The sequence below is a fragment of the Mytilus edulis genome, chromosome 10 (assembly GCF_963676685.1).
Source record: "Mytilus edulis chromosome 10, xbMytEdul2.2, whole genome shotgun sequence".
Classification (NCBI taxonomy): domain Eukaryota; kingdom Metazoa; phylum Mollusca; class Bivalvia; order Mytilida; family Mytilidae; genus Mytilus; species Mytilus edulis.
This window is the reverse complement of record NC_092353.1, coordinates 29,272,047-29,285,860: the sequence shown is the minus strand read 5'-3', so window position 1 is coordinate 29,285,860 and position 13,814 is coordinate 29,272,047. Positions and strand designations below refer to the sequence as shown.

At 33.3% G+C, this 13,814-nt stretch overlaps 2 protein-coding genes across 5 annotated transcripts in view; both read right to left on the bottom strand.

Annotated features, from left to right (window-relative positions):
* The window catches only part of LOC139490850 (uncharacterized), a 28,740-nt gene extending 15,018 nt beyond the window's left edge, over positions 1 to 13,722 (bottom strand). Inside the window, exon 1 of the mRNA XM_071277928.1 lies at positions 12,116 to 13,722. Within this exon, the coding sequence (XP_071134029.1) occupies positions 12,242 to 13,216 (975 nt within the window). The 5' untranslated portion in view covers positions 13,217 to 13,722 and the 3' untranslated portion in view covers positions 12,116 to 12,241. The remainder of the gene's footprint in view (positions 1 to 12,115) is intronic.
* Positions 1 to 13,814, bottom strand: part of LOC139490840 (organic cation transporter protein-like) — a 54,233-nt gene that overhangs the window by 20,897 nt on the left and 19,522 nt on the right. For all 4 annotated transcript variants that reach the window (XM_071277907.1, XM_071277904.1, XM_071277905.1 and 1 more), the window contains 5 exons: positions 5,350 to 5,563; positions 4,093 to 4,196; positions 3,638 to 3,792; positions 1,900 to 2,068; positions 1,349 to 1,561 (listed from right to left, as the gene is read on the bottom strand). In XM_071277907.1, coding sequence (XP_071134008.1) covers positions 1,349 to 1,561; positions 1,900 to 2,068; positions 3,638 to 3,792; positions 4,093 to 4,196; positions 5,350 to 5,563 — 855 coding nt within the window. The remainder of the gene's footprint in view (positions 1 to 1,348; positions 1,562 to 1,899; positions 2,069 to 3,637; positions 3,793 to 4,092; positions 4,197 to 5,349; positions 5,564 to 13,814) is intronic.

Sequence of the window (13,814 nt, the reverse complement as noted above, 5' to 3'; positions counted from 1 at the left end):
GATTCTGCGTGGAAAATTAAATATAATCTAGGAAAGTCTTACTATACAAATCCTCGATTTGATGCAACATTTCCATATACACCATCAGCCATTTTGAAAAATCCCGAAAAATTCCCTTTTTTAAATCGATTTTTGACAGAATTTGTCTTGAAATTAAACTGTTTTAAGTAGTATTTTTCGCCAGATATATGTTTTAATCGATTTGCAATATTTTTTTTTATTTACGGAATTTCTTTATTTGTTTTACAAGTAGATATGAGTATCGGTAATTTAGCATTGAGTCAACGGAGAAATGACGAGAAAAAGTGCATGTTTTACTATTCAGATTTGACAGAGTTTAACAAAAAATTAAACTGTTAGGACCAAAATTGTTTGATAGAAATATCTTTGAATATTAAGGATTGATTTACAAACGTTAGAAAACGGGTCAGGTTTATGAGAAAATTAAATTTTATTGAAGCATCTATGTATTTTAAATGGGGAAATATAATACAAAATGGCATCTAGTATACGTCACAAAAGTCACATGATGTCTAACTTAGTTGGATATGTTACGTTTTCTAGGGAATGCTTCATCTGTTGATATATACTGTGAAAGTTTTGTGTATACTTTAAATATATTTATCTACGTTTAGTTTCAAAGAAAACGTGTATGATTTCCGCAGCTATTTTTATCGAAAAGGTGCAATTTGGGTACTTGGTGTAATTTGGGTACTGTGACATTAGGTGTATAAATGTCTCCTAGGCAATCATACCATATTAAATATATGAATCAACCGATTATGTATTATAATGTCATGGCTAAAGAAAAGGCAAGCTAAGAAACTATTGTTTTAGATTTATGAGTTTGACTGTCCCTTTGGTATCTTTCGTCCCTCTTTTAAAATATCAAGAGAATGTTATTCACCAAAATAAATACGGGGAAAAGAAATAATTAAAAAGAAAAAAAACCCGAAAAGATGTAAAAAAAATCTATAAACGGATTGTGTTTTCTTCCGCGTCATCTGAATTCCGGTTGATAGTTCTCTATCTTCAATTATACCACATATTCTTATGTGTATACAGACACCTACTGTAAATACAAAAATTATTGCGTGCATTTATTATTGCGATTTTGTCATTTTAGACTTAAATGCGATTTTAATTTTTACGATTTTGAGAAAAATCCTGTTTAATTCATATAAAATATTTCAAATTGCGAGTTTAGATTATTGCGTTTACAACTCTGTCGCATTTTTCGCAATAATAAAAACCTCGCACTAATTTCTGAATTTATGCCATTTGATATCTACGTAACAGTAAACATAAATTTTTCGCACTACTTTTCCGGATTTCTGTAAATATTTACCAGTTCCATAGAAGTATGATCGTTCTTTTAGTCATTTCTAAGGTAGAAAACAAGTGATACACGTTTGCCGTCTTTGGATTCTCCAATGTCTTTTCATCAATCATTCTAGATGGGATCTTTTTCTTGTTTACTTTTGCTATTCGTTGTATAATTTTTTCAGCATCATAATATTTGCCCATGCTTAAAAGCCATCTAGATGATTCTGGGATCAACCTATGAGGAATTTAGAAACAATTCAATTATTATATAGATGGTATATATTATTTTAAAGCATTACCCAATATTTGAAAGCGTCTAATTATTGTAATGTATTCTATTTTTTATTTCTATCAGAATTCACTATCAAAAACACTTTCCTTTACTAATGTTTTAAAAGGAGAGAAGAGTAAACTATGGTGTCATAATAAAACCAACAAAGAAGTCATAAAATGCGTAAAAGTCATAGATGTAGCTATGAATATATATTGGACAAAATAACATGACAAAATGCTTATTATACTTCCTGTTGAGAAAATTATTTAACAATGAACATGTTGTATTTGTAAACTTACCACCAATAAAATAAGAAAACTGCAAATGGAGCACCGACTGCCAGCTGTACATAAAACCAGTTTCGCAGAAGATAACCCATTAATGCTATATACATTATACCAAACGCAAAGAAAATATGTATAGGAATACCAGTAAGAACCCTCTTTGACGGTCCAACATATTCCAAACCTTTCGAGAAGAAATAGAAAACATATGAGCATGAGTCGATTATTTCCATTTCACTTTTGCGTAATGATTTTTTTTAACTTTTCAACAGCTTAAAATTAATGATCATATAAACACTACGTGTCCTAATAGTCAGCTAAATACTATAATGGATTTGAAAAGAACGCTAAAATATTTTGTAAAAAAACTGAGAATAAAATTGGATTTACCAAAACTCATTCATTTCAAAATCATCTTAAAGTCTCAAAGGGAAAACGAGAACAAACGGGAACAAACGGGAACATAAGATTAAATAATTCAGCAACAGATAGCTAAAACCCAGAAGCAAAATACAGCGATTATAATTTCTTTAAAAATCAAATTAAGGAAAACAATACCGTTTCCAAGGAGAAATTAAATATAATAGTCTCTTATCATATATTTAGAAGTAAATACAGTAGTTTTAAATATTTGATAAATAGCCTGCTGTTTAATCTGTATCACTCATCTTTGATGCGCACCCTTTATCACACCCCTTTATCACATGTCTACCCTCTATCACACCCCTATTCGGATTTCTCATTTATGACAGTAGTGTTTCCCAATAAATTTACATGAAGTCCAGGTTTTAATTCATGCAAAGCCTCTCATCCTTTCTATATCTCTTTCAAATAATATCCCGAAGATTAAATAGCAAAATGTTTTCACTGAATGACGCCATTGTTTGGCATGAGACGTTAAACTATAAAAACAACCGACATCAGAACAGTTTAAATATATGATAAAGCGAATACCATCCCATGTATACGGATTTTACAACATGATACGGCATGTGATACTGATTTTACAGTATGATACAGCATGCAATACGGACTTTGTCATGTATTAAACTTTATTTATCAAATGGCAAAATCAAAGCTCAAAAACATCAAACCAATGGAAAACAACTGTCGCATTCCTGACTTAGTACAGGCTTTTCCTTATGTTGTATTAAACCTGGTTTTATAGCTAGATACACCTTTTGCTTATTTAACAGTCGCATATAATTCCATTATATAAATCAGTCTATGACTTTTGAACACCGGTATTCTAGTGTCGCCTTTATTTATTGACAACAATGTGTGAGCAAACCAAACAGACAATATATGTTGAAATGTCCAAAACAAGGGTACAGCGCTCAGCATGGTTTTATAATATTAATCAACATAAAAACGAACAACCATGTCACCAATTAAAAAAAAAACAAAAAAAACAACATATAGACACTCTTTAGGCAAAGCACATAAGTAAACATGGAAAATAAGGAAACAAAAATTAGTCTAATAGCATACAAGGAACGAACATATTCATATGTTCATGTGGTCATATCACGTATCAATATAATTGTTTTTGTCATTTTGTTTATATAATGTTGATGTATGTTATTATTATTCTTTTCTTTTATTTATTCAAAAGTTATTTTGATTTTCGATTTAAAGATCTATGTATTTGGCTGATTACTGTTTGTAGACTTTTAAATGATTTTTAGTTTTTCTATTGGGTTGCTCATAGACGTTTATATACACCATCTCCTTTTATCATATGTATACATACTCATGACACAACAGATCATAAATCCACCGTGGTGTGCGGCACCAATCATGAACTCAAGTATTACAAATACATAAAAGGTCTGTGAGAATGCAACAGCAACAGCCATTGCTAATGTTATAATGGTTGATAACAAAAACGTTTTCTTTCTGCCAATTCTGTAACAAAAAAGTCTTGTTACACACTCTATACAAGCTATGTTTTGCTGTTTTGTTATCTAGTAACTTGAAGAAGCAGGTTTCGAATGATACGCAAAGATTGAAATATTTATACGATTGTATTTATAAGGTTGAAGAAGTAGTGAGGTGATAAAAAAAGAATTAGTCAAAATTCTACATTTTTTAACATATAAATTGATCAACTGTTTTGTAAATATTTTCATCTGTCTCTCTGTTTGTCTGTCTGTCTCGTCTGTCTGTCTGTCTTATCGGTCTCTCTCTCTATCTAAATGTTCTTACTTGTCTGACAATATACCAAATGACACATCACCAACAAGAACTCCACCATAAAATATCATTTGAGCATGTGATCTTTTGATTGCGTCATCGCAAACAAAGTTCATCTGTAAATACACACCTTATTATTATAATAGGGATAACGTATATGTGTATAAGTTTACTTCAATTATATTTATTTTAGGAATTTCGTGTCACTCATGAAAGAATAATTACATCGCTATCTTAAGGTAAAATGAACCATGTTCTCCTTGTTTAATAGTTTAATGTTCCTCGATTTAGTGTCAGGCTATTCTCAACATTTTATAAACGGTCAAAAATCTAAAAACTAAATATTCTCGACAAAAACTAACTCTCTTGTTTGTCGATATTTTTTTTATTTGTTGTAGTGCATTAAGTATTGCCTTAAATCATATAATATATTTTTGTAAGCTGAAATAAATCATTTGACCTTACTCGACAATAGACCACTTTCGAGTTCATCCGTCACCGGCAAAAACTCGTCAATTATGCGCGCCTTTATGACGTCATTTACCAGATAGAGGGGATCGCCTGTATGCCTGCACTATTTACGTTCATCAAGCGTCTTAGTGATCGTCGTTGTGCAGGATAAACTAGAAATAATGGTTGTTCTGTAGGTACTTAATGACAATTCCCTAATGACAGCAGTGCTGATTGTCAATTTTGAGAATTTAATTTGCTGAATAATTCGTACAATATAGAATTATAGTTTTCCAACCACTCGCTCAACATTGAAACGGAAGTGACGACGCCCCTAAACGCACAAATGACGTTCACTAAAACCAGAGTTTTTGACGGAAATGCATCAAACTCGAAAGTTGTCTATTGAATTCGAAATTGCAAATGAGTTCAAGGACAATGGGGTTTCGGTGTACATCGTCAATGTAGTAGCAATATGACATTCATTTTAGGAAACGATCCTGTAGATATGTTATTAATATGAACCCTGCTGATGTTGATGTGTTAGTTTATAGGGTAACAGTTCACATTATATCATTCTATCTGGGTTCCTTATTCGAGACGACTAGGTTTCCTCTTAAATATCACGTACTCAGCTGATAAAGTAGCAAATACCAATTTTCATGTCTATTGTTTGATCCCATTAGGAAACAAACCCACATTCTGCAACACTGGAGGACATCATATTTTACTAAGCAGGCTTGTTGATCAAGCTTATACCAAGAAACCACTGAAGCGATTCCAAAAAATCTATAAGATAGAAATGAATATGACACAAACCTTTGAAGCAAATGTTTCAGTGAAAGTGTTGGTATCATACACCCATTTAGAACATTTAACCCTGTTTCTGCTGTTATTTCTGTACTGGTAATAATGACAGCGATCATACTTGTGGATCTCATCATGAGATGGTGGAATTGTTCTGTTAATTATACTGGCATGCTGGTTGTTCTGTACATTATAGGTATCATTGTTCATACCAGGTATCTGACATCTGAAATTTTAATAATAATGTACAGTGCTATTTTTTTTTTAAAGCAGATGAACCAGGGGTATTTCAAACACGTCTCGTCCTTTTTAGAAAAGTTCATTGGAAGATACCAAGACCTTGTTGGTTAATATTAAATTTCACAAGGGCTACACGATGATTTTGGGGCATAGATTCCAATTACTGACGTTGGCTGTAATCGTAATAAAGTTTGATGGTATCAATTATTTGTCTTTATAAATTATTACTTTTAACTGTTGAGTATATTTTTGTCAATATCATTTTGACGTGGCTCAGTACTTATACGTCCCGTCATTATGTTATTGGGCATTGGTAAATATTTTGTATTATTGTCTTTCGTTTTTCCTAATGAATTTTGTAACTATGCCAATTTGTAAATTACCTTTTTGACATATTCGCATGTTTATAGTGATTAACTTTACTTTAAGATTATGTAACACCATGTTAACTGCTGTTCCCCTATTTTTACATTTTTACAGTTTTATAGTTTCTGTTTGTTTTGTTCACACATCGTTGTCAATATTATGGAATTTTATGCGACTATCATACAGGTCCTAGATTTAGCTAGCCATAAAACCAGGTTTAATCCACCATTTCCTATAAAAGAAAATGCCTGAACCAAATCAGGAATATGACAGTTGTTATCATTTCGAATTCGATTAAAGTGTTTGATCTGTTGGTTATGCTTTTTTATTATTTTTATAATATTTGAAGTTGCATGATGAATGTTGTCTGTTATCATGTACATATGTGTCTACTTTAAATAAATATATTTACTTACTTTCTGACATATGAGATTTTAAAGAATACTACTTAAACTAGAAGGTTGGCAACTTATCTTGATCTTTTTCTTATATTTTAATATCGACGGACTACAACCTAGAATCTATGAAAAACGGGATGATTATAATTTTGCAATTGTCAACTTGCAATTTCTCAATAACTCACGTCTCTCCCAGCGCCTGACTTATTAATATCTCAATAATTCGCTCTATAAAAAAATAAATAAGCTAACCAAATTTAGAATCAGTACAAATGACTTGGACAAGAAGAGGAAAGAAGTAAAGGAATACTCCCAGACAAAATATTTTGTAAGTTATGTAATAATGACATTGATCAAGATGAATTTCATTATCTTCTTTAATGTCCATCACTTAAAACTGAAAGGTCCAGTTTCATTTGAGATTTATCCTCTAAATTTACTTGATATTTTAAATTTCTAAATGACCAATCAAAATGTGTATGATTGATGTCAAATAAATATCAATTCGTTGACAGCATAATGATAAATTTGATTGATAGTTTGATTATTGCTAAAAGAGAAAAAATAAACATAAGTAGCACCTGTTCTTTTTCAATAATACAACGGTACAGTTCTGATTGTGTTCACGCATTCATTATCTTTGGGAATGTCTCCCTTTTCCTAAAGAGTGTTAGTTTTATTGTCTCACGATTACACTGTACTAAACACAATTACATGGGGAACATGACATGGAGAATAAAAAATAACTGGCTATCTGTGATTGGTTGTTATATCATTTATATATTTTCTCTCCTGGAAAGCATTATAGGCGGAAACCCAGTTGAAATAAAACAAAAGATTTTGTCATTTGCCTAGGGAATTTCCGTTTAGAATTTTCCGCGGAGTTTGTTATTGTTGTTATTTCACTTTAAATACTTTTTTTTTATATACAATTGACTGATATAACAAATAAATTTTCCTATATTCCATTCTGTTTCTGTTTAACAATATAAACAGCGTGTGCCAAACCATGGTAGCAGTTGATACCTTCTATACAACAGTTATATATTTTTATATTTAATTTTTTTTTAGGGCAACACGTAATGTTACATAAAACTTCCTTGGCGTCAGTGAATAAAAAGCGATGAATGTAAACTAACTGACGCCAACATTATACTTAACCATCCGAGCAGTGTGCGCGGCACACTGTGTGAATGTTTGAGGATATTTTTTCTCTAGTATCATGTAATTCACTCAGTTCTGTCATATTGTAAATCAAGAACAAAACAAATTACATGCTACCTGCAGTTGACACAAAACACACAGTATGTACATAAAATGATAGTGTGTTCTCAGATAATTAAGGATAATTTGCCGCTAAAATACTGTGCCTGAGCTAGCCACATATCTTTGACAGAAATGCGTCACCATAGGGGTATTTGCATACACGTGTGTGTACGACTACCAGTCTACTTGTCTCAGAGTACTTTAGCAAGCCGTTCCCGAGCGGTATAGCCTTACTTGATTTTCCACGTGGTACCGCATAAGAGTAAATCTTTGTGGGCAAAGACCGACGTGGAATAGAGCTGTTGAGCAATCAAGATGAGACTATTCCTCGTTAAGGCACGTAGGCACCCTAACTACTCAGAAAATGTTCATAAATGTCTGGCCTGATCATTTAAAATAGTAACATAACGTGAACCATAAAGGCACAACATCTTCATAAAAATCGGCGGTGTTGGGGCGGCTGCAGAGTTGATTTGAATTTTGCACTTCTATACTGCTACTAACTATCAATGCAACTGACTGAATAAACCTGACAAAGATTGAAAAATTAACACGTGCACCAAGTCATGACGGTTAAGAAAACATTGCCGTCTCTACCACAGACATCATAAATCTAGTAATAAAATGTGTATCGTCCACCTAAATAAATAATGATTTCAACAGAAGCCGAGTCGGACAGAACATGGAACATTAATATAAACATCAATTAAAAATTTCTAATTTATACAACATATGCATGTTTCAAACATAATAAATACACATCAATTGTATGATCCAAAGTTCTAATGACCTACCGAATTAGACTATTTACCGGATTTGTAATCACATAAGCAACACGACGGGTGCCACATGTGGAGCAGGATCTGCTTACCCTTCCGGAGCACCTGAGATCACCCCTAGTTTTTGATGGGGTTCGTGTTGTTTATTCTTTAGTTTTCTATGTTGTGTCATGTGTTCTATTGTTTTTCTGTCTTTTTCATTTTTAGCCATGGCGTTGTCAGTTTGTTTTAGATTTATGAGTTTGACTGTCCCTTTGGTATCTTTCGTCCCTCTTTTAATACCGACACAGCTGACCAAAGCCAATTAACTAATAAAACCTCAATGCGTTGACCTTAATAGACCTTTGATAAGAGAATTACAGGCGTGAAAAATGATTAGAGATGTACAAATAAATATAAATTAACCTTGACCGCAGATAATTGATAGCTTTTAATGACCGTCTATAAGAACGATCACAGACAATATACCATAATTACGAAAGTAGTTATTGTTGATATAAAGCCTGTAAACGTCCAGCAGGAAGTATTTCAAGATACCCAGTCTGATTTGTTCGAGTACTGAAAAAATATAAAACATAATAAAATAATTATTTTTATTATACAAATATTTGGGCTTAAGGGCAACACGTAATGTTACATAAAACTTCCTTGGCGTCAGTGAATAAAAAGCGATGAATGTAAACTAACTGACGCCAACATTATACTTAACTATCCGAGCAGTGTGCGCGGCACACTGTGTGAATGTTTGAGGATATTTTTCTCTAGTATCATGTAATTCACTCAGTTCTGTCATATTGTAAATCAAGAACAAAACAAATTACATGCTACCTGCAGTTGACACAAAACACACAGTATGTACATAAAATGATAGTGTGTTCTCAGATAATTAAGGATAACTTGCCGCTAAAATACTGTGCCTGAGCTAGCCACATATCTTTGACAGAAATGCGTCACCATAGGGGTATTTGCATACACGTGTGTGTACGACTACCAGTCTACTTGTCTCAGAGTACTTTAGCAAGCCGTTCCCGAGCGGTATAGCCTTACTTGATTTTCCACGTGGTACCGCATAAGAGTAAATCTTTGTGGGCATAGACCGACGTGAAATAGAGCTGTTGAGCAATCAAGATGAGACTATTCCTCGTTAAGGCACGTAGGCACCCTAACTACTCAGAAATGTTTTGGGGAAACGATATTATATTTGACAGAATATAGATGTTGTGCCTGATGAAGCCTTGTGTCTTGTTAAAATTAAAGTTGATCTAGAGAAAAATTAATGTCAATATAAAATTCCTTAACCACAATATTGAGATCAACGTGAGAAGAAAAGACACAAGGCTAGGATGGAGGACAAGTTACAAAGTTATAACCGATTGTAAAAAACGTTTTCTGCATTGTATCTTGTTATTTAATCTTTTCCAGCGCGGATTTAATATCCAATTTAGAAGTTCTGATGTAACGTTTAAAACAATCTGATTTCCAACGTCCCAGTGTTTGTATCATGCTGTCCTCAATACCTTTAGAACTAGCACTTGTGGCCGCACCTGTTCGAAAAGAATGTCCGCTATAATCCTTGTCACTATATCCTAATGCTATGAGTATTGTTTTCAGCTTACTTATAAAATAGTTCCGGGAAAGTGGTTTTCCGGTTTCTTCAACGAAAAAACGAATCATTCTGCTTTGCGTTTAGGTTTAATCTTACACTCATCAGCTGGGATAGCAATTTATACGGACAAACGACGCCCTCTATCTTGAACAAGGAAATTATAATACCTTGTCGGAATATATCTGTCTTTGTAGCTTTTAAATTAACAGTTACTTCGGATTCTGAAACGATATTTATGTCAGAAACGCATAAATTTGAATCTGGATCAAACACAGTTCTACATGTAAACTCATTGCATCTCAGGAAACCATACAATGCCAGAATACACGCTGTTTGAAATGTTAAATCCATATAATCATGATTGAAAAATCCACATTGCAAACAAGTTACTATTTCCTGTAAAACTTTAAACGTTATTGACAACTTTTGTCGTAATGGCTTACTCTCAAATTTTTTAACTCCATTTAACACATTTTGCAAGCGTTGGTATCACAAAGTGGGTTCACATTATCAAAATTAACTCCATGAAAACGAACTCCAGCGAGATATAATTTGATTGTTGAATATTTCAGTTTTAACACTGATTGGCAATGGGCCACGAAATAGATCAATAAATCTTCCGAAACTTTAGACATATTGAAACTCCTTGAGTTGAATCCAGTGATATGATTGCAACCAAATTGAATAAAACATTTATATCCTGTTGAATAAACATTGCGGGTATTCACATTGATACTTTTATCCCATAAGCTGTCGACTGCTTGATCTAAATCCACAGAATTCGGAATGAGGAGGGCAGGTGCATGGATTTGGCGAAGCGTCCGGAGCCAATTGTCGAAACCGCTTCGTCTGGTAACGAGAAAGAGCATCTGCTATGTTATTTTCTTTCCCTGGTACATGTACAGCATGTACAACAAAATTAAATTTAGCCGCACACCAAGTTAAACGGCGAACAAGATTCATAATTACGTTACACTTTGAACGACCCTTATTAATAATGTACACACTAGACATATTATCACAATGAAAAAGAATGCGTTTAGTAGACCATTCATGCCCCCATAAAATAGCAGATATAACAATCGGATACAATTCTAAGTAAGCGATTGAGAAAGACTCCTCATCGGGCTTCATCTTATCGCTGATAAAAAATGATATACCATTCCACTGACTTAGGAATTTAAACCACATTGCCATGTCATCTCTACATCCCTTTGTAATTGTAACGTGATGATAAAGTTCTCTTACGGAGTGTGCTAATGTCAATAAATACGACACAAACGATCTCCCTGGTATAATTACTTTACATGCATAATTGAGATGACCCAATAAACTTAACATTTCACGCTTAGTACATGAACGTCTATATAAAATATCCTTAATTCGAACAAGCTTCTCATCAGGTAATTTAGCAATCATATGCATTGAATCGAGAATGATGCCGAGATATTCTAATGAAGTAGATGGACCAACTGTTTTATGAGCGCTGAGAGGAATCTTTAAACTATTAAATACATATAACATTGTGTTCATATTCCTTGTAGCATCTACGTAAGGATTGTTAATCAGGAGAAAATCGTCTAAAAAATGTAACACGTGCCGCAAACCGTAATTATTTTGTAAGATCCAACATATTGCCACTGATAATGTATCGAATATCTTGGGACTTGAACGGCAACCAAATGCTAAACGAGTATAAAAATAGTACATGTCATTCCATTTTAATCCATAAAATCGCCATAAAGAATTATGTACAGGTATTAATTTGAATGCATCGGTTACGTCACACTTACATAATTGACTTTTAATTCCTAATGACTTAATTATTTTTATAGCGTCGTCAATTCTTACATAGGTTGATGAGTAGTCTTCCTTATTTATCAAATCATTGATGCTGTGATGCTCATCATTGTTGTGAGGAGCCGAAAGGTCTAGAATTATTCGTTTCTTTTTTGAATATTTTCCTTCAACAATACCTATCGGACTAATTCTATAAGTATCAAACGGAGGTTTTGTAAATGGTCCAATAAGGTATCCTTTACGAAGTTCGTCATCTACCAGTTTCGTAACATCATCGGGAAATTTCTTGGCAGACAATAAATTCTTACATTCCAAAGATTTACTTGGTAGTACGTTTATGCCTGTGTCAAAACCGTATCGAAGTCCGTTAATTAAATTAAAAACAAAATTTTTATCTGGATAATGTGTAAGTTCAAATTCAAGTTGATCGATATCAATAGGCGTAGACACTAGTCAATTTTTTGCCTGCGCTTGTTCTTGTGACGGCCTACTGTTCGTAGTAGCACCAGTAGATGATCTAGTATTGACATGGGCGAATGAACATTTTGTCCCCTTGAAACATTTTCCTGATAAGAAATTGTTACACACTTCCCGACCACGAAAGAAAAGAACAGGGCGTCCTCGTATATCTGTATTGGAATCAACACGATCGTTACTTGTGATTTCTGAAAATGAGTTTGATTATAAGTTGGTTTGGATCGATTATTCAATTGATCAAAGCTTGGTAACGTTTGACAAACAGCTGTGAGATGCCCAAGACTACCGCATGTTTCACATTCTTTAATTATTTGTCCACTTGTGATGGATGAATAGAGTTTTTCGTCTCTGATGGACCAATCTACAACTTCACCGTGGGTCAGTTTCATAGCAGCTACCTTACTTGCGAAAGCCTTGTGATACTCGTAGAAAACGGGACCTTTATATCTTGCAGAGATATCAATGACATCTTGAATATACATATCGAATTCGATTCGTCGGTCTTGCTTTTCACAGATAATATTTTTGTAAATATTGAAAGCTTCTAGAAATTCTTGTATAGACAAGTTTCTTTGAAGGCGGGGATCGCGATGTTTGATTAACAGAACGGACCCGTCAGATTCATCAACGGTTTTGTAATCTTGTACGTTTTCTTGATTGTTAAGAAGGGTAGCCAGATTAATGTACTTGCCTTCTAAAATCTGCTTCCGAACGTTCGGCGCCACTGCTTGAACATGCGGAAACATGCCTGAGGAAACCTTGGTAGTGTGATAAGATCCTGTATCATGATGTACTCCATTATTTATATCATTAACGACTGCAGGTTGACTAATGATATTTGATTCTCGAACTAAAAGCGACTGAATTAAAGTACCTTGATTTTGAACAGTTTGCTCCATGTTGTTTAAACTGGTGGTAAGTTGAGTTAATGCTGGAATTTCGGGCATAACTGTATTATCCTGTCCTGAATTCTAATTTAATAGTTCCAATAACTGCTATTTTGTGAAAGTTGATGGAGCCCTGATGCCTTGCTTCCTTAGTTTTTCTTTAACTTCGTCAAACGTCAATTCTGTATTGGAATTCTGTACAACTGGCCTGGTGTGTCACTTTTCTTACTTTTCTTACTGGAAACACGCTTTTTACGAACTGGCGGCATTTTAAGGAAGTTGTGAAAAGTTGTGAAATAACCAAATAATATTGATTTGAATTTTGCACTTCTATACTGCTACTAACTATCAATGCAACTGACTGAATAAACCTGACAAAGATTGAAAAATTAACACGTGCACCAAGTCATGAGACGGTTAAGAAAACATTGCCGTCTCTACCACAGACATCATAAATCTAGTAATAAAATGTGTATCGTCCACCTAAATAAATAATGATTTTAACAGAAGCCGAGTCGGACAGAACATGAAACATTAATATAAACATCAATTAAAAATTTCTAATTAAAAAAAAAATTAAACTAGAGAATATGATATCTTCCATTACAGAAAAAACGATATAGAACTAAATAATACTACGATTGTTCATTGCGATAAA